The sequence below is a fragment of the Vombatus ursinus genome, unplaced genomic scaffold (genome assembly GCF_900497805.2).
Source record: "Vombatus ursinus unplaced genomic scaffold, bare-nosed wombat genome assembly UNPS02014768.1, whole genome shotgun sequence".
NCBI lineage: Eukaryota > Metazoa > Chordata > Mammalia > Diprotodontia > Vombatidae > Vombatus > Vombatus ursinus.
Window position 1 is genome coordinate 6,572,938 of NW_020954546.1, and position 26,125 is coordinate 6,599,062.

The 26,125-nt window shown below is 46.3% G+C and overlaps 6 protein-coding genes across 6 annotated transcripts in view; 3 read left to right on the top strand and 3 right to left on the bottom strand.

The window, feature by feature from the left end:
- Nucleotides 1–2,109: 2,109 nt before the first annotated feature.
- On the bottom strand, nucleotides 2,110–4,009 carry LOC114042885 (histone H2A type 1-H-like). The gene is made up of 2 exons (XM_027861648.1): nucleotides 3,610–4,009; nucleotides 2,110–2,469 (listed from the first exon to the last, which is right to left on the bottom strand). The coding sequence occupies exons 1-2, from the start codon at nucleotides 3,968–3,970 to the stop codon at nucleotides 2,183–2,185; spliced, it is 648 nt and encodes a 215-aa protein (XP_027717449.1). The 5' UTR covers nucleotides 3,971–4,009; the 3' UTR covers nucleotides 2,110–2,182.
- On the top strand, nucleotides 2,902–4,760 carry LOC114042884 (histone H2B type 2-E-like). Its single transcript, XM_027861647.1, has 2 exons — nucleotides 2,902–3,265; nucleotides 4,314–4,760. Exons 1-2 carry the CDS (start codon nucleotides 2,902–2,904, stop codon nucleotides 4,682–4,684), a joined length of 735 nt encoding a protein of 244 aa, XP_027717448.1. The 3' UTR covers nucleotides 4,685–4,760.
- Nucleotides 4,761–21,279: 16,519 nt separating this feature from the next.
- On the top strand, nucleotides 21,280–22,202 carry LOC114042994 (histone H1.4-like). Its single transcript, XM_027861806.1, has one exon. The coding sequence runs from the start codon at nucleotides 21,318–21,320 to the stop codon at nucleotides 21,975–21,977; it is 660 nt and encodes a 219-aa protein (XP_027717607.1). The 5' UTR covers nucleotides 21,280–21,317; the 3' UTR covers nucleotides 21,978–22,202.
- A 112-nt stretch (nucleotides 22,203–22,314) lies between these two features.
- Nucleotides 22,315–23,295, bottom strand: LOC114042998 (histone H3-like). The gene has a single exon (XM_027861809.1). It carries the CDS (start codon nucleotides 23,242–23,244, stop codon nucleotides 22,699–22,701), a length of 546 nt encoding a protein of 181 aa, XP_027717610.1. The 5' UTR covers nucleotides 23,245–23,295; the 3' UTR covers nucleotides 22,315–22,698.
- A 181-nt stretch (nucleotides 23,296–23,476) lies between these two features.
- LOC114043003 (histone H2A type 2-A-like) lies at nucleotides 23,477–24,910 on the bottom strand. Its single transcript, XM_027861813.1, has 2 exons — nucleotides 24,507–24,910; nucleotides 23,477–23,977 (listed from the first exon to the last, which is right to left on the bottom strand). Exons 1-2 carry the CDS (start codon nucleotides 24,893–24,895, stop codon nucleotides 23,857–23,859), a joined length of 510 nt encoding a protein of 169 aa, XP_027717614.1. The 5' UTR covers nucleotides 24,896–24,910; the 3' UTR covers nucleotides 23,477–23,856.
- A 151-nt stretch (nucleotides 24,911–25,061) lies between these two features.
- Nucleotides 25,062–26,125, top strand: part of LOC114042999 (histone H2B type 1-F/J/L-like) — a 2,373-nt gene continuing 1,309 nt past the window's right edge. The window contains exon 1 of the mRNA XM_027861810.1: nucleotides 25,062–25,639. Within this exon, the coding sequence (XP_027717611.1) occupies nucleotides 25,164–25,639 (476 nt within the window). The 5' untranslated portion in view covers nucleotides 25,062–25,163. The remainder of the gene's footprint in view (nucleotides 25,640–26,125) is intronic.

Below are 26,125 nucleotides of genomic sequence, written 5' to 3' on the forward strand. Positions count from 1 at the left end.
ATTTTAATTTCTTTAATTTGATGATTAAAAACAATGCTGTTCATGATCGAGTTTTCAATAAATGTTTACTTTAAATGTGTTGAGTATGCCTAAGGTAATGATACAAATCCTGGTATACTGGGGTATTGAAACAAACAAAAAAAAGGACATTTCAAGGACAAGTGAGTAGGATAATTTGTAGATACTTTCAGGAACATAAGTCATTTGCTCATGAAAGGAATGAGCTGAACTTCCTCTGGCTGGCTCAGTAAAAGGGAGGCTTAGTTTCTTTTGGTTCCAGCCTTGACCTTCTTTCTCATCCTCCAGAGAAAGTAAAGGGAAATGGATGTAGACTATATTGATGGTGAGAACGAAAATACTCTGGCTGGCCGTGTCATTTTTTTTTCCTCCAGAGGCCTTGGATAGAAAGTATTAGGGGTTCTGCTGACACCTTGCAAGGACCATGGCCATACTAGTTCATTTTACAGAGTAGTAGATAGATTCAGAGAAATAAATTGATTAGGCTGAGGTCACTCAGCTAGTTAGCAGCAAAACATTTGGTCTTTTGAATAATACCCGGGCCAGTGCATTTTCTATTAAACTAAACTATATTCCATCTTGTGGGACTTATGAAATAGAGAAGGACGAAGAAAGAGGAAACCTGGGACGGAGGAAAGAAAAAGGATTTTTTTTTTTGGTTTGTTTAAACTTTAAAGTATGACATTCCTAGTCACAAACACTGCTGGCTGAGAGTCTCTGCGTCTCACTGAGGGAAGGTTCTTGGGGCTCAGGGGGGCTCCATTGTCTCCATTTCTTCTCTATTTCCAGAGTTCTCCAGACTAGAGGCCCCTCAGACGCCTAGTCAGTTCCACATGGCCTCAGGGAGCCCCAACCTTTTCCCCAGCAGCAAGGAGCTCAGCTGCAGGGGCACATCTACACAGTCATTGGTCCCCAAGCGTGTCTAGTGCTGGGGGGAAGGGTAGAGCATCCCATCCAGTTTCACTTGGAGAGTTCTAAGCAATTCTAAGCTCAGCTTCCCCGAACGCCAAAGCCTGGGAGAGAACTCCTTTCCCTCTTTTTGTGCCTCACAAAACGAAGCAGCCGCGGAATGAAACATTGAAACGAAACTTTGAGGAAAATGAAGAACAGCGTCTTCTCAGAACCCTGATGTTTCTCCTAGGCGTTACAATTGGGGATTGAATGATCTCTATGATTTCAACGAGGGGCTTTATGTCTCTATGAAACATGGCGGAGAAAGGCTGTTAGAAGCTAATTCCTTTCTACTTGGGGGGGGAGGGAGGAGCAGATTAAACAGAATAGGGCAAAGATTGTTTTCGAAAAGGGAAAGCGTTCAAGAGGAAAAGTCTTTCCCGCCAGTTCCCAGAATGCGTTGGGTATTTCAGGGATAGGATAGGGAATGGTCTTGTGATTTCACTGGCGTAGGGAAGTCCCTCTACCAATTAGGAAGGCACCTACCAATTCAGGTCGGCACCTTCGCTGCTACTAGTCCTAGAGAATTGCCTAGAGCACTAAGGATAAATGACATGGCCAGAAACAGCTAGGTAATTGTTAAGAGGCAGGTCTTAAAACCAACTAGTCCTGGCTTGCAAGGAAGCTCTGAATCCTTTTCGCCACGCAGTCTCGCGATGATGGTTGGGCAGGCAGGGACAGAATACAGACCTCTATTAAAAATAAGTGGATTAAGGAAGCTGGAGACAATGTGGCGTAGAGCCACAGTCGGGTTAAAAAGACCCGATTTTAAATCATTTCATTTCCTTGCGCAAGTCACTTAATCACAGCACCGAGGGCAATTGAGAACCGTAATTGCAGATGTACTTGCTTACCTGTGTTGTCAGAATTTCAAGATCCAGAAATTACCTAAACTAGCAAAATTACAAGCTTATTCCCTATCTCATCCTATAACGGGGGCGGAATAAAGAAACGCCAACATTTACCAACTTCCATATTGTCTGTTACAGAAGGTGTCGACCTGTATTGGTAGGACGAGCCTTTCACACTGTTTTCTACAATAGACTCCAAAGCCACATTTCTTACCATTAAACAAAAAAGGCTTTAAAGGGGAATGCAGAAAAACCATGTGTTTTTGTTTTAAACAAGTGAATAGCATCTTTTTATGATCAAGTGGGTGGCTCTGAAAAGAGCCTTTGTTTCATGGGAAGTCGATGACTCCTGGAGCAGCCGCTTACTTGGAGCTGGTGTATTTGGTGACCGCCTTGGTGCCCTCGGACACGGCGTGTTTGGCCAGCTCCCCGGGCAGCAGCAGGCGCACGGCCGTCTGGATCTCCCGGGAAGTGATGGTGGAGCGCTTGTTGTAGTGCGCCAAACGGGAAGCCTCGCTGGCGATGCGCTCGAAGATGTCATTGACGAAGGAGTTCATGATGCCCATGGCCTTGGAGGAGATGCCGGTGTCAGGGTGGACCTGCTTCAGCACCTTGTAGACATAGACGGAGTAGCTCTCCTTGCGACTGCGCTTACGCTTCTTGCCATCTTTCTTCTGGGCCTTGGTCACTGCTTTCTTGGAGCCCTTCTTAGGAGCAGGAGCTGATTTTCCTGGTTCAGGCATGGTTATCGAAAGCACAAAGCCACTGAAGTCGCGACTGAAGTACAAAGACACAGAATGGCGACAGGCCCTTTACTTATAGATCCGGCATGCAAATAAAGGCTTTGGGATACCCACTAATGATTGGTAGATAATTTTTCGTCATTTCCTGGTAGCCTACGATGCAAATGATGAGATGAAAATTCTCTTTTCCTATTGGTTGCTCTAATCAAACGGCCTTCCTAGCCAATAAAACGACTGCCTTTCTGCCTGCCGGTAGGTCTTATAAATTACTTCAAATTGATGCTAAAAGGTTTTCTGTCTTTCTTTCCCAAAGAGAGGGTCTCATTCCTTTTATCGCCATGTCTGGCCGCGGGAAGCAGGGAGGCAAGGCTCGCGCCAAGGCTAAATCCCGTTCGTCCCGGGCCGGGCTGCAGTTCCCAGTGGGCCGTGTGCACCGTTTGCTCCGTAAGGGTAACTACGCCGAGCGGGTCGGCGCCGGAGCTCCGGTTTACATGGCGGCGGTTCTGGAGTATTTAACTGCTGAAATTTTGGAGCTGGCGGGAAATGCAGCTCGGGACAACAAGAAAACCCGTATCATCCCTCGCCATTTGCAGCTAGCAGTGCGCAACGACGAGGAGCTCAACAAACTCCTCGGGGGAGTCACCATTGCTCAAGGCGGTGTCTTGCCAAACATCCAGGCTGTCTTGCTGCCCAAGAAAACCGAGAGCCATAAGCCTGGCAAAAGCAAATAAACGTTAAGAGGGACTAGACTTGTCCCTCCACCCCCCCAAAACGGCTCTTTTAAGAGCCACCCTCATCTATCAGATTAAGGGGCTATTATCACTAAAGCAGTAACAGGGGCTCTATTATTTTATCACTAGAAAGCAAACAGCTATTTGTCGGGCTATTTATCACTAATAACAAAAATTAACGTCATAGTATCTCAGCTCTTCTTTGATGGAGTGGATGGCTCTAAAAAGAGCCTTTTGTCTTTGGCGTTGTCACTTGCAAGCACAACGCCAAAGAGTTTTTATCCAATTATTTGCCCTTAGGTTTGTGGCTTTCAGTTTTCTTAGGTAGCAGGACCGCCTGTATGTTAGGTAGAACGCCACCCTGGGCAATAGTCACTCTACCCAGAAGCTTGTTGAGCTCTTCGTCGTTGCGGATGGCGAGCTGCAAATGGCGGGGAATGATGCGCGTTTTTTTATTGTCTCTAGCAGCATTGCCTGCCAGCTCCAAGATTTCTGCTGTGAGGTACTCCAGGACAGCGGCCAGGTAGACTGGCGCTCCGGCGCCAACCCTTTCGGCGTAATTGCCCTTGCGGAGCAGGCGATGGACGCGGCCCACTGGGAACTGGAGTCCAGCCCGAGAAGACCGCGTCTTAGCTTTAGCACGAGCTTTACCTCCTTGCTTCCCTCGGCCTGACATGACAGAAATTGTATTAGGAGGAGACACAAAGAGATGTAAGCTACGAGAAAATAACTCGCCGAGATAAAAAAAGGTATCTTTTGTAGACTTCTATAGGGGCGGGGTTAGAAAAAATCAACTTTCATTGGCTTGGAAAAAGCTCCGGAAGAAACCAATAGAAAAAGTAGCTGTAACGCAATTACATTAAGTTGACCAATAGGAATAAAGAGCACGTTGAACCCTAATTTGCATGCTGCCGTTATAAAAGAATGCAGGCTCGCCCATTGCTTTACTCTCTTGCTTTCTTTCGGCCTCCGTGTTCTTTTTTCTTAGACCTAGAAGGCTTTGATAATCATGCCCGAGCCGGCCAAGTCTGCCCCTGCCCCGAAAAAGGGCTCCAAGAAAGCCGTGACCAAGGCCCAGAAGAAGGACGGCAAGAAGCGCAAGCGCAGCCGCAAGGAGAGCTACTCCATCTACGTCTACAAGGTGCTGAAGCAGGTCCACCCCGACACCGGCATCTCCTCCAAGGCCATGGGCATCATGAACTCCTTCGTCAATGACATCTTCGAGCGCATCGCCGGCGAGGCTTCCCGCCTGGCGCACTACAACAAGCGCTCCACTATCACTTCCCGGGAGATCCAGACGGCCGTGCGCCTGCTGCTGCCCGGGGAGCTGGCCAAGCACGCCGTGTCCGAGGGCACCAAGGCCGTCACCAAGTACACTAGCTCCAAGTGAGCATGTGTTCAGAAAGGGGCGGACTCCCCCCTCACCCAAAAGGCTCTTTTCAGAGCCACCTACCTAATCCTGAAAAGAGCTCTAACCTAAATCTCAGTCGAGCTCCCTTACTTTCTTGGAAGATGTCTTAAAGTAGTACTGGCTAGTAAGACTTAGCAGCTTGGGAACTGCAGTCTTTGCAGGTTTAGGAGTATTTATGTTAAACCTAACAATTTTTTATGTCAAGTTATGTCATAACTGTTTGGCCATTTTCTTATAAGCTTTTGGTTGCTTTTTAATAAATGCGTGGTCCTTGCTAGGTGCTTACCTTCGGGAACTGAACATGCTTTTTACTGCGTTGATGGCATTTAAGGTCTAAAACCTCCACTGGCTAGGAGTCAGACTATGGTCCTGGGTCTTTTTTTGGTGGGGGGGTGGGGAATGTGGAGGGAAGCAAGGTTTTTTGACTTTCTGTTTTACAGGCCTTTTGCAGCAAAACCTCCTGCCCACTTCACTGGACTCCTTTGCAATGGGTAGCATTAAAATTCGAAAGTCTCTCGCTGTTTTCACATTGGCTAACGAATACTTGCTCTCCCTTCACTGGAGGACTTCTGCCTCATCAACTTCTCTTCCACGACCCTTCTATGACACTATTTTCTATGGACTGCGTGTGTATTTAATTTATGATATATTGAACAAGCTATTTCTCTCCCTACTCCATTTCCACCAATCAATGTCAATCTGCTATGGTTTCATGAAGTTTTTTTTTAAACTTGATTTCTGAATGCCTGACGTTATGGAACAGGTACATTTTATGTAGCACTCCAGGGCTTCCTTGTAAAACACCCAATATTTATAAGGGTCTGCTATGTGCCAGGCACTAAGCTAAATAAAATAAACAAGGATCTAAGGCCTATCGAAGGTATTTTACTCTTCCCCCACCTCACCAAAGGATAAACCAATTTCCCCTTTCAAATGAACTTCAATCAAATTCTAAAGAATGGCCAGGGGAAGCAAATCCTTCCGTCTCTCCCACTTTCTCCAACTGGGCTGAGCTAAGATAAGTAAATCCTTCTTAGAGAATAATAGGCAACCACAACAAGCCCATAAACCATTTTTGCCAACATTAGTCTAAAGGCAAAGTCAGATAGGTTTAATGTGGAACTAGAAGAGAGCTAAAATAAAGGTAAAAAGAGTAGCTGATCTGGGCGGACTCAGGTCTAGGTCTGCATAATAAAAACATCAATCAGACTGTGTATGTCTGGAGGAAGTTGCCTATTCCTAGAACTCAGGAAAAGAAAATAATTACTGACAGGGATGGGATGTCAGAGTTGTAGACAAAAGGTTAAGTAATTTGCCCAAAATGGCATAGGCCTACTGAAAAAAGGCAGGATTTAAATGTGGGCTCTGTGACTGCCAAGCTTATGCTTTCCCCAAAATTAACATGCTACTTGTCCATAAGTAGGCAGACAGGGGGATATCTCTAGAGTTCTGGTGACAGAATTGTGGTTCTATGGGCTAACCCTAATCTAAAATTCAATAAATTCTTCCCTCCCCACCCCACCATCTTGATGAGGTACATACCTGCCTTTATTTTATTTTATTTTTTTAAAGGGCTGTTCTTTTTTAATTTTTTTAGTTCTTTTTGAAGATTTATTTATTTTTAATTTTCAACATTCACTTCCACAAGATTTTGAGTTCCAAATTTTCTCCCCATCTCATGCCTCCCCCCACCCCAAGATGGCATGTATTCTGTATACCCCTTCCCCTAATCTGCCCTCCCTTCTATCTCTCCCCCCTCTTCTCTTATCCCCTTCCCCCTCTATTTTCCTGTAGGGCAGGATAGATTTCTATACCCCATTTCTAAAAGGCTGTTCTAATTAACCTTCAGAATTAGAAATATCCTGAGCCTCCATTATGTTTTCTTTTATCTAGCTTATCTTCAATAAAATACAAGAACAATTAGATTTGTTTGGGATTACTTCACTGGGTCTTTTTCTGGTAGGCTATCCCTGAAATAGCCCATGTAGTGAATCCTACATTCTAAGGCTCTGGGTGCTGTTATTGTTTTTTTCCCTTTTCTTAGAAGTCTAATTCTTAGAAAGGACCACTAGAAACCTTAGTGGTTTTAGACATTTAGAAAAGATTATTCATCCAAGCCAACCACTTTATTTTGTAAAGGAGGAATTAGAATTTCAGGTGAAATGATTTAATGAAGTGCTTGTTGTCTTCCAAATGATAATCCACCACACTTTTTGGATTCTATATCACTATGAGCAAAACATTTTTAAGTATAGTCCCACTGTGAGTTCATTTACTTATAAATTATATAATGTGCTGCTGTACTAATAATTACAAGTATTATAAAACATATCAAAAACAGAAATGAGAAAGGTATGAGATGAAGATGAAATGATATATGATCCTAGAATCAATAGGGAGTGATGGAGTCTATTGAGTAAGAGAGTGATATGTTTATATCATATCATCAAGAAAATAATTTTGGGACTTGTAGGGAAAATGGATTGGAGAGGGACAAGATTTAAGTTGAGGGGGCAATTAGTGGCTGTTGCAATGTTGTTTGGTTGTTGAGTCATTTTTTCATTTGTGTTTGACTCATTGTGATCCTATCTGATATTTTCTTGGCAAAGATATTGGAGTGGTTTGCTATTTTTTTCTCCAGCTTATTTGACAGATGAGGAAACTAAGGCAAGTAGGGTTAAATGCCTTGCCCAGGGTCACACAGTTAGTAAATGTCTGAGGCCAGATTTGCATTCAGTAAGATGAGTCTTCCTGACTCCAGGTCCACCACTCCATCCACTTGCCACCCAATTACCCTAGGGTTGATCAGGGCCTGAAATGAGCTAGTGACTGAGTAGGAGAGGGTGGATGGATGCAGGAGTTATTGTGGGAGGAGAAATAACATGGTTTGGCAATTTAATAGATAGTAGGGTGAGGGGGAACAAGGAGTCAAAGACAACACCTAGATTGTGAATCTGGGTGACCAGGAGAATGGTAGTCCTTGACAATAGTAGAAAAGGAGAAGTAGGGGTGAGGGGGAAGAGAATGTAATGATATCTCTAATGAAACTCCTAACCCAAACATATCTGTTCATTCTGTGTCATTCAATTTCACTTAAAATCAAGAGGGGAGGTGCGCCTCTTAGTCACTGCTCTGAAGGGCAAAACTCACCTTCTTTGGGGAGCTTGCCATAATCACAGGTCATCTGGAGAAGAGAGGGTTGGTGCAAGGCATGTGTGTGTGTGTGTGTGTGTGTGTGTGTATGTTTGTGATTTTCCTAATGGCAGCAGGTGCTGCTGTGAGTTCCCTGGTAGTGGTCAGGTTATAATTGCCCTGAAGGGCTGAATTTGGGCTTATAAGGGGGTAGTAAGAAGTGTTGGGGGATAAGGGTTGGCATGTTTGTGTTGGAGACAAGCCCAGTAGGACGTGGGTAGGGAGGTTATAACCTTACTCTACCCAAGGAGCCAAAGCTTTTATTCCCCCTACATAGGGTTCCATTAAGAAATATCTCTTTGAACAGAGCCAGCCTTCAAGTAGGTGAATAAGGCAGTTGTCTGTGAGATATGATTTAAGTGATGATGAGCCTAGATCATCCTTAAGTTCACTTTTTTTTTTAACCAATCAACATGCATTTATCAAACAGTTAGTAAGAATTCTAAGAGGCAGAGATGAAGAGAGAAAGCATTCCAGGTATGGGGGACAGCCAGTACAAAAATGTGGAGTTGGGAGATGGAATGTTATGTGTAAAAAACATCAAGTAGACCGTTGTGGCAGAAGGGGACTAGTGTTAAAGAAGACTAGAAAGCTAGGAAGGGGCCTTATAATACAGAATTTTAAATGCCCCAAATCACCTATGTCCCAGGTTGTTGTGAGGATTAAATGAGACATTATTTGCAAAGCACTTTGTAAACCTTAAAGCACTATATAAATGATCGCTATTACTATTATATTAAAAAGGGGAATTCTATCTTGGAGATAATAGGAACCACTAGATATAACAGGAACCGCTCCACTGGAGTGGAGTAAGACGTGATAAGTACTGTGCTTAAGAAAAACCACTTGAGCAGATGTTTGGGGGCCAGAATGAAATGCAGAGATATTAACACTGAGATTCTGTAACTATGCTTCTTGAAGGATTATACTTGAATATCTTCCCAACTAGAATCTTATAAATATACATGTTATATCCTCCCTGAGTAAAATGTAAATTTAGGACAGGAACAACATTTCAGTTGGTCTTTTTATACTATGCCTTGAACAGTGGGCCTTGAAATCTTTGGTTTTGCTTTGTCTTTTTTTTTTATTCTGAACTTAAGAAATAAAACGAGCATTTCCATAACATAATAGAAAAGTAGATTGCATATGAAACTGAAAAGCCTATTATGTACAACTTGCTGTTTCTTTTAAATATATAATAAAATTATCATGCAACTTTTTTTCTTCCCTCCCTCCACCCCCACCCTAGAGATGGTCACCATTAGACACAAATATGTGTGTGTGTATATGTGCATACACACATATCTCTACATATGTAAACCCATTCTATACATACTTATATTTATTACTTCTTTCTCTAGAAGCAGATAGTATCTTCCTTCATATGTTCTTTGTAGTTAATTTGGGTATTTATAATAGCCAAAATGACTTTGTTGCTCAAAATTGTTCTTAAAACAGTATTGCTTGGATAGAGCACTGGCCCTAGACTCAGGAGGACCTGAGTTCAAATCTGGCCCCAGACACATAACATTTACTAGTTGTGTGACCCTGGGCAAGTCACTTAACACCATTGCCTGGCCCCCCCCCCCCAAAAAAACAAAAACAAAAACAAACAATATTGCTGTTAGTGTATATAATGTTCTCTTGGTTTTGTTCACTTCATACTTTATTTCGTGCAAGTCTATACATGTTTTTCTAAGACCATCAAGTTCATCATTGCTTATAGCACAATAGTATTCCATCACAATCATATGCCACAACTTGTTCAAGCCATTCCCCAATGGGCATCCCTGCAATTTCCAGTTCTTTGCCAACACAAAGAGATCTGCTATAAATATCTTAGAACATATAGATTCTTTTCCTTTGTCCCTAACCATCTTGGGAAACAGATCTAGTAGTGGTATGACTGGATCAAAGGGTATAGGCAGTTTAATAACTCTTTGGGCCTATTCACTGAATGGGTGTTGCCTCACTCAAAGTGAAAACTTCAAAAGACCTTAGCTTAAAAAGGTCAAGGTCTCCCACTGCATCCTGGGCATCCAGTCATCCTGATCAACATGTGGCCACTGGACCCAGATAGCTCTGGAGGAGAAAGTGAGGCTGATGACCTTGTACAGCCCTTCCTCACTCAAATCAAAGTCATTTGCAAGTCATGTCTTCATCTCCCTGATGTTATGGTCCTCTTCGAGAACAAAGGACAAACCACAACCTGTGCGTAGTCTGAGCTGCCTGGATGGGGACCCCACTGGCCAGTTCCAGTTGAGCAACTCAGCTCCTCTTCCTCTCTCCTCTCCTTTCCTCTCCTCTCCTCTCTTCTCCTCTTCTCTCCTCCCATTACCTGAGGGTGTTCTGCCCAAAGGAAGGTAAATTTTGATAAATTTTGATGGGCATAATTTCAGGTTGCTCTCCAAAATGGTTAGATTAATTCACAGTTCTACTAAGTGTGAATTACTGTCCCAATTTTTCCACATCCCCTCCAACGTTTGTCACTTTCCCCTTCCAACATTTTAGCCAATCTGATAGGTGTAAAATGATATCTCAAGGTTGTTTTAATTTGCCTTTAATTTGCCTTTCTCTAATCAATCTAATCAATAATGATTTAGAGCATATTTTCATATGATTATAATTTTGATTTCTTCATTAAAATTAAAATTAAAATTCCTCATTAAAAAAACTGCCTGTTCATATCCTTTGACCATTTGTCAATTGGGAAATGACTCAAATTCTTATGGATACAACAGAGTTCTTTATATATTTGAGATATGAGACCTTTATCTAAGAAATTGTCTATAAATTTTTTCCCAGTTTTCTTCTTTCCTTCTGATACATTAGTTTTATTTGTATAAAACCTTTTTAATTTAATGTATCCAAAATTATCCATTTTATACCTCACTATCTAAATAGACCTATATTGGAAAGATAAATTGAACAGGTCATAAGTGAGCTTCCTAAGAAAAAAGGCACCAGGACCAGACAGTTTTACAAGTGAATTATATCAAACATTTAAAATTATTGATCATAGTGATTATATTACATAGTTATAGAGCTGGAATTGCTACTTTGCATCTGTCTTATTCCTCCTCTGGTAAACTCCTGGAGGACGGGGCTGGTGACATTCTGATATTTGTTTCTTCAACTCAAAGTATATTTCTTTGAATATAGTGTCAAGGTTGAAATGACCTGAAGTGCCTGTCTTTCATTCATATCCCTCAAGTTACATCAAAATAAGACATTAAGCATTTTATAGATCATACCTAAGGCAGCCAGGTGGTGTAGCAGATAGAGTGCCAGGCCTAGAGTCAGGAAGACTCCTCTTCCTGAGTTCAAATCTGGCCTCAGACACTGACTAACTATGTGACCTTGGGCAAGTCACTTAACCCTGTTTGCCTCCACTTCCTCATTGTAAAATGAGCTGGAGAAGGATCTTTACCAAGAAAACTCCAAATGGGGTCATGAAAAATTGAATAAGACTCAACAACAACAAAGTCCATAGCTGGAACAATGCTATTGTTAAATTAAAGTTTTGTTTCGTGATAACACTAAAAGTTTTCCTATAGACACATATATCTGATATTTAGATATATGGCTGAGTTAGTAACAAAGAAAAGGGAAGTTAGTGTTTGTAATGCTTGATCCAGCAACAAGTATCAGTTACTGAAGAAATCCAGTGAAGAGCTTTTTGCAGATACCCTTTCTCATAGTACTGATTGGAATAAATATTGAATCTATCCATGAAAGTTTGCTATTGGGCGAGAAGAAAATTGGAGGACAAAATCAGGGAGGTGAATGGGCAGGTATTATCACCTACAAACATGTGAGGTCTGAAGTGAAAAGATAGTAGGTACACTTAGATTCTATGACTCTGCTTTTGGAAGGACCATCCCTGAAAATCTCCCCTCCTAGAGACTTGAGTGTTTATCTATTGCATCCTCCCCAAAAAGGTTGGGGACCGTTTTCCATTTTGTCTGCAGCCAGTGCCTTGCACACATGGGACACTTAATAAATCTTCATTCATGAAGTCATAGATCATACACAGATTTAGAGCTGGAAGTGGATCAAATTTGGGTTGGATTGAATAGCTGAATGAGACAAGGTGCCAGCCATTGAGGACTAAAATGCAATAAAGAATATGGCCACAAATAAATAGTCTTTATACCATGGTTTCATCTAGTTTTGGTCTTTATCCTGTGCCATCTCTTCCAATCAGCTGTGTAAAGTATTTCTTGTCCTAAAGCTGTCCCTTTAAGAAGTCTAGGAATGACACCAATCCTTCCACTTTAGTGTACTGTGGTTAGGTGAACAAGCGAGTGACCAAATTATCCAGCTGGTCTATGATTTTTCAATTCAATCAAACATTTTTTAGCTATGCTTTGCACATGAGAGGAACTCCATAAATGTTTGTTGAAACATTTACATTTTACTCAGGCACTAGGGGTATAAAAATTAAAAGCTAACAAAATACTTGGTCTCAAGGAGCCTATTTCTATTACATTGACTTTGTTCCCATGTTCTCTTGGCCTTTGTCTCTCTACCCTGGAATCCTGATGTCCAGCCATGAGATCATAATATCATAGAGTTAGAGGGACCTTAGAGCCTCTCTAGTCCAAGGCCCTAATTTCATAGATAAGGAAACTGAGGCTCAGAACAGTTAAGTGATTTGGACACGGTAAAATGGATAGTGAGTAGCAAAGCTGGAATTTGCCCCCAAGGTCCACAGAGTGCAAATCCAACACTTTTTCTTTCTTCCATTCTCTCCATACATAATCACTCCCCTCCTCAACACAGAGAGGGACAGGAGAGACAGAGACATAGAGAGAGACACAGAGAGAAAAAGAAAGGGGGAGGGGGGAAGAAGAAACAGAGAGAGAGAGAGAGCTAGCAGCTGTTCCAGTGTCTTTTCTCATGAGACAATGCTGTCATGACCTAGATGATTTCAGTTGCTCTCCTCTGGGCTGCCATAGGGCAGGGGAATTTTGTAGAGCAGGTAAGTGGTATGGATTTGTATAAGGAGATGGTAACATTTTTCACATTATGCTCAATACCCTTTCAGATGATGTGTAACATTTTTGGCTAATTGGCAAGTAGAGCACATTAGGCCAATGTTCCCAGGCAATAGTCTACAAAGATTCCCAGACATGTATGACATTACTCAGCAGGAGTTGCCACCTGAGTATAGAGATTACATGACTGGAGAAGTGCCCTAAATAACCTTTCCACCTGCTCCTCCTGGGGAATAGAAATCCTCCAACAGAAGCAAAGCTTTTCAGTTGGCTAATAAAGAATGCAATTGTCCTGGGAGCCAGAACAGTTTGGCTGAAATTCACAGTCAGGAAGGGAAGTCTTTCCTTCAGGTTGGTGAAGCAGGAAGTTGCTGGGGCCTGAGGTCACGTGACATAGTATTAGCAGGGTGGCATAGGGGAGTGAACTCTGGACAATGTTCAGCAGATGACTTCCAGAGTTACAGAATCTCAGAGTTGTAGGAATCCTCAGAGGACATTTAGTACGATGTATCACTGAAAAAAGAATCCCCTGTTGACAGACCCAGTGGGTAGTTTGGTAGTCTTCCACACCTCTTATATCTCAAGTTTCCTTATCTGTAAAGTGGACTGCCTACTTCACACACCTGTATGGAAGGATAGCACTTAATTGTAAACTGTAAAAAAGTTACGAGATGTGAGCTATTCTGTGAACCATAAATCCCTTTCCTGGGTCATAACTGAAAATTGAAAACTTGGATTGAATGCTCATAGAGAAATATATCCCTCTGTGTCATATGTATGTTACAGCTGGTGATGATCACAGGATTTAAAGTTGGAAGAATCCTTAAAGATTATCTCATTCAAATCAAGAAAAGCAGACGGCCAGAGGGTTGAGTGAAAGATTCATACACGTACCACCAACCTGAAACTGGATACCACAAACTGTCTAGGTGTCCATGAATACTTCCCAGGATTCTTTTAAAATCAGAAACCAGGTCTAAGTAACAGGAAAAGAACATTTCATGGAGAAGCAAAATGTCCATGAGGCAGCTGTGATATAAAAATGAATCAAAAGCTGGCAGATCCAGATCTGAGCCCTGACTCTGCCCTATGATTTTGGACAAGTCCCTTACCTTGGAACTGCACCTGATCCCCAAAATGGGCTATCTTGTCACCAAAGTCCCTTCTGGTTTGAAACTCCATGATTTTCCCTCTGCCTAGGTGATTTGCAGTATAATCCTCTGCCCCTTAAAACAAAAGAATTTGTGTCTTATGAGACATGTCAGGAATTGGATAGAGGAACATTTAGGTAGGAGTGGGTAAAACAGTGGGCTTTCTGGAAGCCCTTTTAAAGAAAAATGTCTACTTTCCCTAACTATGAAGCAGGTTCTGAGCTGTCTGGCTTCTACGCAGTGAGATAGAAAGCCAGCTGTAGGATAATGGAGATAAGCCTGGCTTTGGAGTCAGAGGTTCTGAGTTCAAATTCCCCCTGTACTGCTTACTTTCTGTGTGACTTTAGGCAAATTCCCTGGGCCTCAGAATCCTCATTTGTAACGTGAGAGGTTTGGAGTAAGTAGCTTCTAGTATCATATTCAGTCCTAGGTTTCCAATTCTTAAGAAAGACATTGATCATTTTCCAGAGTAAGGCAATCGGCCTGATGATTCATACCTTATGCACATCCGTTGAAGGAATAGGGCGTAATTAGCCTGGAGAAGAAAAGACTGGGATGAGTTGGGGAAAACATAATAATATCTTTCAACGGTTGAAGGATTATCACCAAGAAGAAGGGGTAGACTGTTCAGCATTGCCCCACAGAGGGAAAAACTAGCAGCAATGGGTAGAAAGAAGTTGCGAAGAGGAAATGTAGGGTTGGTGTCAGGAAAATCTTCCTAACAATTAGACCTATTCACTTCTGGTCTCTACTGCTATTTGATACAGTTCCAAAAATGCTAGCTAGAACAACTAGTCCAGAAAAGGAATGTAAGATATGAACATTTGCCCATTTGCAGACCAAATGATGGTTAACTTAGAAAAATCCAGAGAATCAGTGAAAAAATAAGATAGCTGATTAATATTTTCATTAAAGTTACAAGCTTCTAAATATGCAAAACTCACCAGCATTCTTACACAGAACTAACAAAAATAAAAATAAAAATTGCTGAAAAGAGAAGTTCCATTCAAAATAATCTACTAACTCAGGACTTGTAAAAATACAAGTATCAAAATGTTTGTTTGTTTCAAGGGATATAAAGGAAAACTGAAAAATTGGAAAATATTTATTGTTCACAGTTAGCCCATGCTATTCTAATGAAAACAACTATACCACCTAAATTAATTTACAGATTTTGTGTTATACCAGTAAAAATGCCAAGGAAGAATACTTGAGAAAACCAGATAAAATAGTTATAAAATATATTTGGGGTATAAAAAGTCTAGATCCTTGAGAGGAATCATTATTTAAAAAAAAAAGGAAGAATGAACCTATAACTAGATCTCAAACTTTATTTCAAAGCAGTCATCTCAATTACTTGGCTTTGTTCAAAAACATGGAAAAGTAAATCAGAGGAAAAGAGAAGACAAGCAAAGAACAAAAGTAATACAGCACAGCACTTCAGTAGTTGATAAATAGAAATACAAAAACCAAACAAACAAAAAAAAAAAAAACAGGAGGAAGGCTTCCCCATTAGACAAGAACTGAGGGGAAACTGTTAAACAAAAGTTGAGTTTGGATCAGCAACTCATATGACATACCATAACACAGCCCATATGGATGGTTGACTTCTAAAGAAAAATCACTTCATTTTTAAAAAATAAGGGAGAAAGTGTGAAGGTACTTTGCACCATCATGGGTGGGAGTGGGGAAGTCCTTGACAAGACAAAGTAGAGAGGAGATTATAAAAGACAAAAGAGATGATTTGAATTACATAAAATTAAAAGGCTTGTGTCCAAACAAAATCAAATCAGCTAGCACAAGAAGGGAAATGGTTAAGTAGAGGGGGAAAAATTTGCTTCATATATTCTGAGTAAGAGTTTGATATCTGGGATACATAGAGAATTGACAAAATCTGTAAGACCAAAAGTCATTCCTGAGTAGGTAAGTGATCAGAGGAAATGAAGAATCAGTTTCCAAAAGAAGAATGTCAAGCTATCCAAAAAAAAAAAAGATAGGAAAGATGGCTGTAAGTCACAAATAAAAGAGACATGAGAGGTTAAACAACTCTGTCACTATGAACCATATGAGAAGTCTCAGAGAGGATGACCAGAGTCACTGTCAGAGAAGAGGACAAATTGGTACAATGGCATGATGTTGGTGGATTAATGCATTGGCCAACTTTGAAGAACATTTGGGAATGATATAAGAAAAGGTCTAAACCTTTCATACCTTTTGACCTGACAATCCCATTCCTGGACATATATACAAAGGTTGAAAGAGAGCACATTGGACCCATCCAATATATGCCCAAATATGCATAGTTGCACTTTGTGGTAGCAAAAAAAAAAAAGGAAATAAAGTGGGTATGCGGCTGTAAATGCAATTATATTCATGTATAGTGTGTATGTGTATTATACATACACGTGTGTGTGTGTGTGTGTGTGTGTGTGTGTGTATAATGCAAGAAATGATGGGTATGAGAAATTGTGAGCAGCCCTGGAAGACTTGTAGGAATTAATACAGAAGGAATTACAAAAAGCAAGTTGACAACATACATAAGAAATAAAATAGTGTCAACCCAAAACAAGACTAAAAGGTCATAAGACTGGTGAATTGTATCAATAACCTTTCCGGTCTGGAGAAGTGATAATGAATCTTCATTCCTACCACAGTCCACTCAGTGGAGACCAGGCAATTATAGATGCAGAATGTGGCATATATTGTCTATTTTTTTAGTGTCTATTGTTTGTGCTTCAATCTTTATGTTTGTTCTAAGGGAAAGTTCAGCTGTAGGTGGGGGGGGGCATCCAAAGGGGAAAGACTCTGGTGTCAAATCAATAAAATATTAAATAATTAGTGTGATCCAAAGATAGAATGGGCTTCTCTCTAAAATCTTTCTTTTTTCTCCTATGACTTTACCCAGGAATTCATCTAGAAACATCAGAATTTGTTCTAGTTTCTAGTATTTTCCACCAGAAAAACAACAACAACAATAACAAAACATGAAAGGAAAGGAAAGAGAGTCCCAATTACCATGCAAGCAAATGGGGAAGGCTGAGAACAGGGGGCTGGGGAATGAGGGAATGAGGATTTATCTAATACCTACTAAGTACCAAGCACTGTGCTAATACACCCAATTCTCTCTCTCTCTCTCTCTCTCTCTCTCTCACACACACACACACACACACACACACACACACACACACACACAAACCTTAAGAGGTATAAACAAGGTAAGACCTTATTTTACAGTGAGGTTTAAGTGACATGTCCAGGGTCACAGAGCCAGGGAGTGTCTGAGGTTAGATTTGGACTCAGGTCTTGCTGACAGTGCTGGGCTAATGCTCTATCAGCCTGTGAATGGCCTAAGCAAACACTGACTAGAAGAGACTTTGTTGAAACTGAGCCCCTCTCCCTGTCACCCAACCCCCAACTCCCATCTCTCAGAAGGTAAAAGAAGTGTAATCAGGTCCATTTGTCATCAGTCAGGGCAATGACTTTCCTTTCCAGTGGGCCTCGGCCTTGCCCTGGGCTTGTGCAGACAGTCTTCCCTGCAAGGGGGAAAACACTGGGCTCCCTAGAGAGGTGACCAGCCTGAACTCCCAAGGCAAATGTCTCCCTGTGGCTCTGAGCCTTGCTGCTAATGCTGCTCTTCTCTGCAGATCCTCCTCCAGCTTCCAGGTGGTCCTTTCCACCTCAGCGCCTGATCCCCAGAGGGCTTCGGGAATGCAGAGGGCTCTTTCCAGGGCACCGAGTCCTGGGCCTGTGTGTAGGGAGGCCTTGTGCTCTGGGGGCAGTCTCTCCCCTCTAGTTCTGCAGTCTATGGAGCCGTTGTCTTCTCAAGAGCAGAGTTGAGATGAATCTTTGGCCACCAGGGTCCTCACAAGAAGGGGCAAGGATAGATTTAGAGCTGGAGGAGACCTCAGAGGTCAGGGAGAGCAAGCCCTTCATTTTAGAGGGAAGGAAAAGAGGTCAAGAGACTTGACCAAGGTCACACAGCTAGTAAGCAGCTACAGTGGAATGGCTTCCCAGAACTTCCTGGCTCCCAGCCCAGCACTGGAACCAGAACACTGGGATCCCTCTCAGTAAGTTGGCACCCGGTCAGGGAGAGACAAAGGAGTCATCAGTGGGGCGATGGGGATTCAGGATGAGGAGATTGGACACCTTACTAAGGTTTTAGCCGAGAGAAAAGGCTGTGTGTGTGGGGGGGGGGGACTTTCTGGGAACATGAGGGGGCTGGGCAGGCCTGTCCCTCTCCCCACTCCACCACGGACCCTAGGCAATATACTTTTCCTTTCTGTCTGACAAACACACATGTATACACACACAATCTCACAGGGGCTGTGTTTCATAAACATACAAGATATAAAGATCTAAAAGGATTTAGTTTGCCTGGTCTGGACAACACTGGTTACTAAGAGGCTATGGATGTTTGTGATTTGTTGGTGGAAAAGCCAATGTGAGTTTGAATGTGGCTTTGCTTATTCCTGTCCCGACCTGGCCCCTAACGCTCTGTAGCCCTTGGATGGTGCCTGTGCAAAGGAGGTTGGTGCCATACTTGTTACAAAGCAAAGCTTCAAAGGTTCTTGTTGCAACGGTCGCCACTTTGTTGCTCCAGGTTTGCCAGAGTATAGGAGTTGCTGTCTTTAGAAGCCCTCCATCCCTTCCCAGTTCTCTTTGATACATAAGGCCCCAGGAGATGAAGTCCATGTGACCCCCGGTGTGGCCTTTCTAACCTTTACCCGTGGGGGTCAGCAGTCTGGCCGCTGTATCTGGGGGGAGGGGGGAGGAAGGTGAGAGATCCTAGGAGATAGTTCAGCCAGTTTGCCCTATTATTTCTCAGATCTATTTGGAGGAGTACAAGAGTGGGTGAGGCAGCTCTTCCACAAAGTGGCGTGGAGAAAGGCTGGATGGGCAGGATCCAGGGTGCTGGAGGTCCTGGTGGAAGGTCTGGGAGAGCAGGCAGGTATAATCGAGGCTCTTATGAAGGGAGGAAGAAGGGTCTCTGGGACAAGTCTTTCCCTTCCATGCTCCCGACCTCTGATTTTGACTTTCCCTGGAGTTCCTAAATCTCAGCACCTCGTAGTACCACTTAGGGAAAATAGGCGGCCCGGGAGGTGGGAGGGACTGGGGTGACTTGGGCAAAGAGAAGAAATACCTCCTCCCACAGGTCTTAGTGGTCCCCATCACTATAGACAGATATACAGGTCCCCTTTATCTCTCCTCCACTTCTCCCCTTTCTCTCTCACAGAATGCATTCATCCATTCTTGTCCTCAAGAAGCCCACACCCGACTTACAGAGTGAATGCTATGCTATAATTATTGTGATGCATCCTTATTTTTCTTCAGCTTTTGAATTTTTAATGCATGAAAACAAAGGGTTCAGTGCATTTTTTTTGGGTGCCAGGTTTAAAAGAATCCCTTAGAGAAACATGATCTATTTGTTTTAGTGAAGGAAGCAGAGCAACCTACGTTCCAGACGTTGCTGGTGTCAGGACATTGAGGGACGTCTAGTGTGGTTCTTTCCATTCAGCCATGAATTAGGTTGGGGGACAAATTAGGTTTCTGCCATTTCCTTTGCTCTGAAGCTTTGAAAATGAAAGGGTTATCTGGAACCTACTGTGTGATACTTGTGAATGGAGATCCAGGGAACCTACTGTAAAGGGTTGTAGACTAATGAGGCTCTTCAGAACTGCTTAGAACAGGCACGTCAGAGTGGAACGTTTCATATTCCTCCCGACTTTGCGGGTGCCGATATGAAGCTTCATATCTCTCCCCCTTTCATTCATCCAAGTGCTTTCAAGGATTTTATTGGCACTAAGGCAGCTCAAAAGAAGAAGCTAAACAGGCCGTGCAATCTTTCCTGCCCCCCACCCCAAGTTCGTGGTTAATGTGTCTGGTGCTCCTCCTTACTCGATAATCTCCATAACCAACATGTATGCATGAAAATGGGGAGTCAATGATTCACGTTTTTCTAGACCCTGTAAATGGGGCATGTAAGTTGTGCCCCTGGCCACCAGATCCCCGCATATGTAATCCACTCTTGAAATTCCCTTGGAACTGAGGCTCCAATTCCATGGGGTGGGGTATAGGTGTGTGTGTGGGGGGGGGCTTCAAAGCACTCTGCATCGGTCCAGGCACCTCTGTTTAGGGATGCCGCCACGGACTTGAAGAAAGTAGGTCTCCTTCAGTCTCTTATGGGCTGCTCTGACTCGCCTTAACTGATCTCCTTAACCCTGGCGCCTTTTGCTGTCCCGACTTTCCGGTCCTGCTCAAGCCTTCGATGCCCTCCCCTTTCCCTCACGAAACGATTACCAAAAGGGAAGGAGGAAGAAGGAAGAGAGACTTGGCCACTCTAGAAATTACAGCTTTGGGGGGAGCGACCACGGAGATCCCTGCTCGGTGCCTCCCTTGCCCTCGCACCGCCATAGTGCTGTCCAGACCGAAGCCCTCCAGAAAGCCTCCCCTCCTCCCCTCTGCCGAAGAACTTCACAAAGTCAAAGTTGGAAGGAAATCTGCAGGTCATCTAATTTATGCTTGAAGTGGCCACTTTTCCAAAGCCGCCTCTCTAGACTAGAGCTCCTCCTCCGAAATCCAGGGGCTGTTGGGGGCCTTTGCTGTGCCTGCTCAACAGTTCCTACATAAATCGAGTTTAGCAACAGCTGCGCGGCCCCCCGCCCCCACGGGGCAGCGCCAGAGCTCATCCTGCTCAGCTCATCTTAGGCTACTTTCGGGAAAATCGGTCGTAGCAGCTGCGTTCAGTTATCAGTGAATTCAAAAAAATGCACCCAGCCCAGGAACTGTTGGCTCGGTTGGCGTGGTTGAGCTCTGAGGAAGGGACCGACGGTCGCCCCTCACCAACAAACCAGCAAAGCAGCAAAGCAAAAAGCCTCTGGGTCTGTCAGCAGGGTCTTCTCCCTTTCGGGCTGGACTCCCTGGGGGTGGTTGCCCGGGTCGCGTTTCCCCCGGCAGGATTTTCCCTCTCTGGCTCCCGCCCTCCAGGTCTCCGCTTCTCCCCTCCCCCGCCCCACGCCCCCGCGCCGGGTGGCCCCTCCCTTCCCCATTCTCCATTTTCTGTTTTTTTGCGCTCCTACCCAGCAGAGCCCGAGAAGTGAGCGGAGCCATTTTCCTTGCTCACGGGCGAGGAGGGCTGGGACGGCGCACCAATCACAGGGCAGCCCTTACCTATATATAAGTGGGTCAGCTCGGAGCTCGCTTATTCGCGAGTCCGCGGCGTCCTCTAGTGACTTCTTGCTGTTGCTGCTGTATCGTCCCTTCGCTGCCATGTCCGAGACGGCACCCGCCGCTCCCGCCGCCCCGGCCCCTGCAGAGAAGACCCCGGCCAAGAAGAAGGGCAAGAGGGCCTCGGCCGCCGGGGGAGCGCGGCGCAAGGCCGCGGGTCCGCCGGTGTCGGAGCTGATCACGAAAGCCGTGAGCGCCTCCAAGGAGCGGAATGGCGTGTCCCTGGCAGCCCTGAAGAAGGCGCTGGCGGCCGCGGGCTACGACGTGGACAAGAACAACAGCCGCATCAAGCTGGGGCTCAAAAGCCTGGTGAGCAAGGGCACCCTGGTGCAGACTAAGGGCACCGGAGCCTCGGGCTCCTTCAAGCTGAACAAGAAGGCCCCGACGGCCGACACCAAGGCTAAGGCCAAGAAGCCGGCGTCGGCCAAGACCAAGAAGGCCGCGGGCGCTTCCAAGAAGCCCAAGAAGGCGACGGGGGCCGCGGGCGCCAAGAAGAGCGTGAAGAAGAGCCCGAAGAAAGCCAAGAAGCCGGCGGCCGCCAAGAAAGCGGCCAAGAGCCCGAAGAAGGCCAAGGCAGCCAAGCCCAAGAAGGTGGCCAAGAGCCCGGCTAAGCCCAAGGCGGCCAAGGCCAAGAAGGTGACCAAGCCCAAGGCGGCTAAGCCCAAAGCCGCCAAAAGCAAGAAGGCAGCGGCCAAGAAGTAGAGCTCGAGCCCTCGAAACTTGACACACCCAAAGGCTCTTTTCAGAGCCACCCACTCACCTCAGAAAAAGAGCTGAGCCTACGAACACACAAGTCCCCTATAGAAATTAGTAGTGTTTCTAAAATCGCCATGTCCGTTGATGTAAGGCGGAATACCCAAATCAGGAAAAACCCGAACACTAACACCCCCCCCCCTTCCCCTTTCTTCAAAACTAAATAATTAATATATAAAACAAATGGGGAAAGGATTCTTCCACTCACCCCCCCCCCGTTTCCATCTTTTTCCCCCCTCTCGGACCGCCCCTAGCCTAGGCTAATAATAAATACTACTTACTCCATACGTACTGATTTATTTGCTTGCTCCTCTCATATGAATGAATGCCTAAATGATGGGGGGAGGGGGGGAGGAAGTTCGTTGCTCTTTCAAGTCCCGTTACCCCCCATACTTGTATTGTAGCTCGGATTTTTCTTTCTAGCAGGGGGGAAGGGAAGGGGAATGGGGTTGGGGTGCCCCGCCCTACTGATTTTGCTGTTGCTCCTTCTGGGCCGGGCCAGAGAGAAAGCAGAAAACATGTACTTTATGGACATCGAAGCCAGGAACACGGGAAAGTCCCATGCCAAGCAAAAGGAAACCGGGGCGGTCACAGCTACTCTCGTGAGAACGTGGGTGGCTCTGAAAAGAGCCTTTGGGGTGTGGACCTTCCACGAGGGGAAAGCAGCGCCTTACGCCCTCTCACCGCGGATGCGGCGGGCCAGCTGAATGTCCTTGGGCATGATGGTCACTCTCTTGGCGTGGATGGCGCACAGGTTCGTGTCTTCGAACAGCCCCACCAAGTATGCCTCGCTAGCCTCCTGCAGAGCCATGACGGCCGAGCTCTGGAAGCGCAGGTCCGTCTTGAAGTCCTGAGCGATTTCGCGCACCAGGCGCTGGAACGGCAGCTTGCGGATCAGCAGCTCCGTGGATTTCTGGTAGCGCCGGATCTCCCGGAGAGCCACGGTGCCAGGCCGGTAGCGGTGAGGCTTCTTCACGCCGCCAGTGGCCGGGGCGCTCTTGCGGGCAGCCTTGGTAGCCAGCTGCTTGCGGGGCGCTTTGCCACCGGTGGACTTACGGGCGGTCTGCTTGGTACGGGCCATTGCGAGCGAGGAAGAACTAAGCTTCTCCTGTGCTGGAACACGACTGAGAACTGCACGCCAGCCGGTAGCCTTTATAGACGCAGAAGCACCCTGATTGGGCTGAAGGAGTTTGAAAGTCCCGCGCTGAGCCTGCATTGGCTGGCGACGCAAACCAACAACAGTGCCTTGCCATTGGGCGTTCCAGGCGCTTTCCGGTTTGCCAGCTCTCAGACGCCCCGCCCCGCCCCTCCCCCCTCCCCCCTTCCCCCGCCCCTCCCCCCCACCCTTCTCCTTCCCGTCCCCGTCCCCGCCCCTCCCCCCCCCCCTCCCCCCTCCCCCACCCCCACCCCACCCGCCAGGGAAAACCATCACTAGCTGGGTAGGTCTTGGCTCCTCATCAATCTCCCGGTACTGGATTTTCTGTTAATGAGCCTGTTTAAAAAGTTGTGCGGCCCCCTCCCCTTTCTCTCCCTTCCCCTCCCTCTGTTCTGCGGGGGGCAGGGGGGCAGAAGAGAAACCACCTAAAACGTTCGGTGCTGTGACGTGACGTCGGTGCCCTATCGATCCCCCCCAACCTTCCACCGGGTCCCTGGAATTTTGTGTTGCCCGCCACTGACTTGGCCCTCGCGGCGCCAGGGCCCTCCCGCGGTTCTCCAGGGCAGCGGCTCTCCGAGCTTTCCAGAGCGCCCACCGCGCCGCCCGATCTAAAACACTGCACTGGACTCCCACGAGGGCAAGAACGAGGGACTTTTTTTAAAATTATTATTATTATTTCAACCTTCTCCCCTTTGTAAGAGCCGTGCTACTAAAGTTGTGCAATACTACTTCCGGGAGCCATCCCTCCCCTCGCATTCCCAGCAGGGTTCCACTGTGTACTGTGTGCTGGGTTCTGGACAGCGAATGAAAAGCCCGCCTAAGCGGTGGATTGGCCAGGAGCCTGGCTCCCAAGCTGTCTGCGGGAAAGCTTAAGCTACGGGCACGTATGGATTGCCGACGTTTTGGGGTCCCCGCCCCGCGGACACGAGTCGGCAGCTGGCCCAAGTTTCCGCCAAGTACTCTTGGTGATAGAGAAACTTTGCCACCTTTTGACCAGAGGGTGAAGCAGCACTGGGTGCTACCCACAGCTTTTGGGACAGGGAGGGTAGAAGTTAGGGTGAGGCTAGAGCGAAATTCAGGTGTGTCGACCCAGGCTCGCTAACCTAGCAGTCACTTTGCATTTTACTCGGTTTGTTTGGTAGTTGGTTTCGGTTCGTGCTGGGAGCGGGTGGACGTGTGCAACAAGTCACGCCGCCTTGGCGTCCGGATTGGGATCGAGATTCGGCAACAGCCCTTTTTTTTTGACAGGGTGGGTGGCTCTGAAAAGAGCCGTTGGTTTCGGGAATGAGCCTTTCGGCCCCAGGAGCTCCGAGTCCGCTTACTTGCCCTTGGCCTTATGGTGACTCTCGGTTTTCTTGGGCAACAGAACGGCCTGGATGTTGGGCAGCACGCCGCCCTGGGCGATGGTCACCTTGCCCAGCAGCTTGTTGAGCTCCTCGTCGTTGCGGATGGCCAGCTGGAGGTGGCGGGGGATAATACGCGTCTTCTTGTTGTCTCTGGCTGCGTTGCCCGCCAGCTCCAAGATTTCAGCCGTCAGGTACTCCAGCACCGCCGCCATGTAAACGGGGGCGCCGGCGCCGACCCGCTCGGCGTAGTTCCCTTTGCGCAGCAGGCGGTGCACACGGCCCACGGGAAACTGCAGCCCCGCACGGGACGAGCGGGACTTTGCCTTGGCGCGAGCCTTGCCTCCCTGCTTTCCGCGGCCAGACATGACGGATACGAGTACAACACAGCTGCGTCAATCACCGACTGAAAAACTACACTGGTGCCCGGACCCGCCGCACCGGGGCCTTTTATAGCTTGCGCGGGGAGTGGGGAACGGGGCCGTCTGATTGGCTCACAGGCTGTCTTTGTCCGAATGGCCAGTGGGGAGGCTCGCCTCGGATTCCGTTATTTACATGGCCGTCCTCTCCGCCTATGACGACACCCCTGAGAAGCCACCAATGGGAGCCTAGCGTTGCCGGAGCCTTCATTTGCATATGAGCACTATAAGTAGCGGGGGCCGGCTCAGCAGTCTTCGTTGTTCGTTTCTCGCAGTTGCTCCTTCTCTTCTTTTCAGCCCTTTCTCTGTTGCCGATATGCCTGAGCCGGCCAAGTCTGCCCCTGCCCCGAAAAAGGGCTCCAAGAAAGCCGTGACCAAGGCCCAGAAGAAGGACGGCAAGAAGCGCAAGCGCAGCCGCAAGGAGAGCTACTCCATCTACGTCTACAAGGTGCTGAAGCAGGTCCACCCCGACACCGGCATCTCCTCCAAGGCCATGGGCATCATGAACTCCTTCGTCAATGACATCTTCGAGCGCATCGCCAGCGAGGCTTCCCGTTTGGCGCACTACAACAAGCGCTCCACCATCACTTCCCGGGAGATCCAGACGGCCGTGCGCCTGCTGCTGCCCGGGGAGCTGGCCAAACACGCCGTGTCCGAGGGCACCAAGGCCGTCACCAAGTACACCAGCTCTAAGTAAGCGGGTCTGCCCCAGGAGTCGCTCGTGCCCCTTCGCCCCGAAACAAAGGCTCTTTTCAGAGCCACCCACCCTTTCTTGGAAAGGAGCTGTCTCGCTCGCGCCCAAAGGGCTTTCACAAACGAGCCTAGGACCCCCACACCTGTCTACTTCTCCCCTTACTTTCTAGGCCTCCTTCCAAATCGCCACTTGCCCCAAGGCTACGAATCTAGGTGCTGAGGGGCTGTGTTTGGGGGTGGGGGGGGACGGAACAGGACGGGACCGTCCCACGCAGGCCCGTAGGCTTGAGGCTTTCGTCTCTAAACTCGCTCCAGGACTTTTCCTGTCAACTTTTACTTTTCCCTTAATCTCTAAGCTCCTCCTCTCCCCCTTCCCTTCCCCCCTCACCGCGCAAGCTCCGCTGCCCTTTCTGATTGTGAAACGGCTCCCCTGGGCAAATTCAACTCTACTCTCTCCGCTTGTGGAAAAAAAAAACTTATTTCACA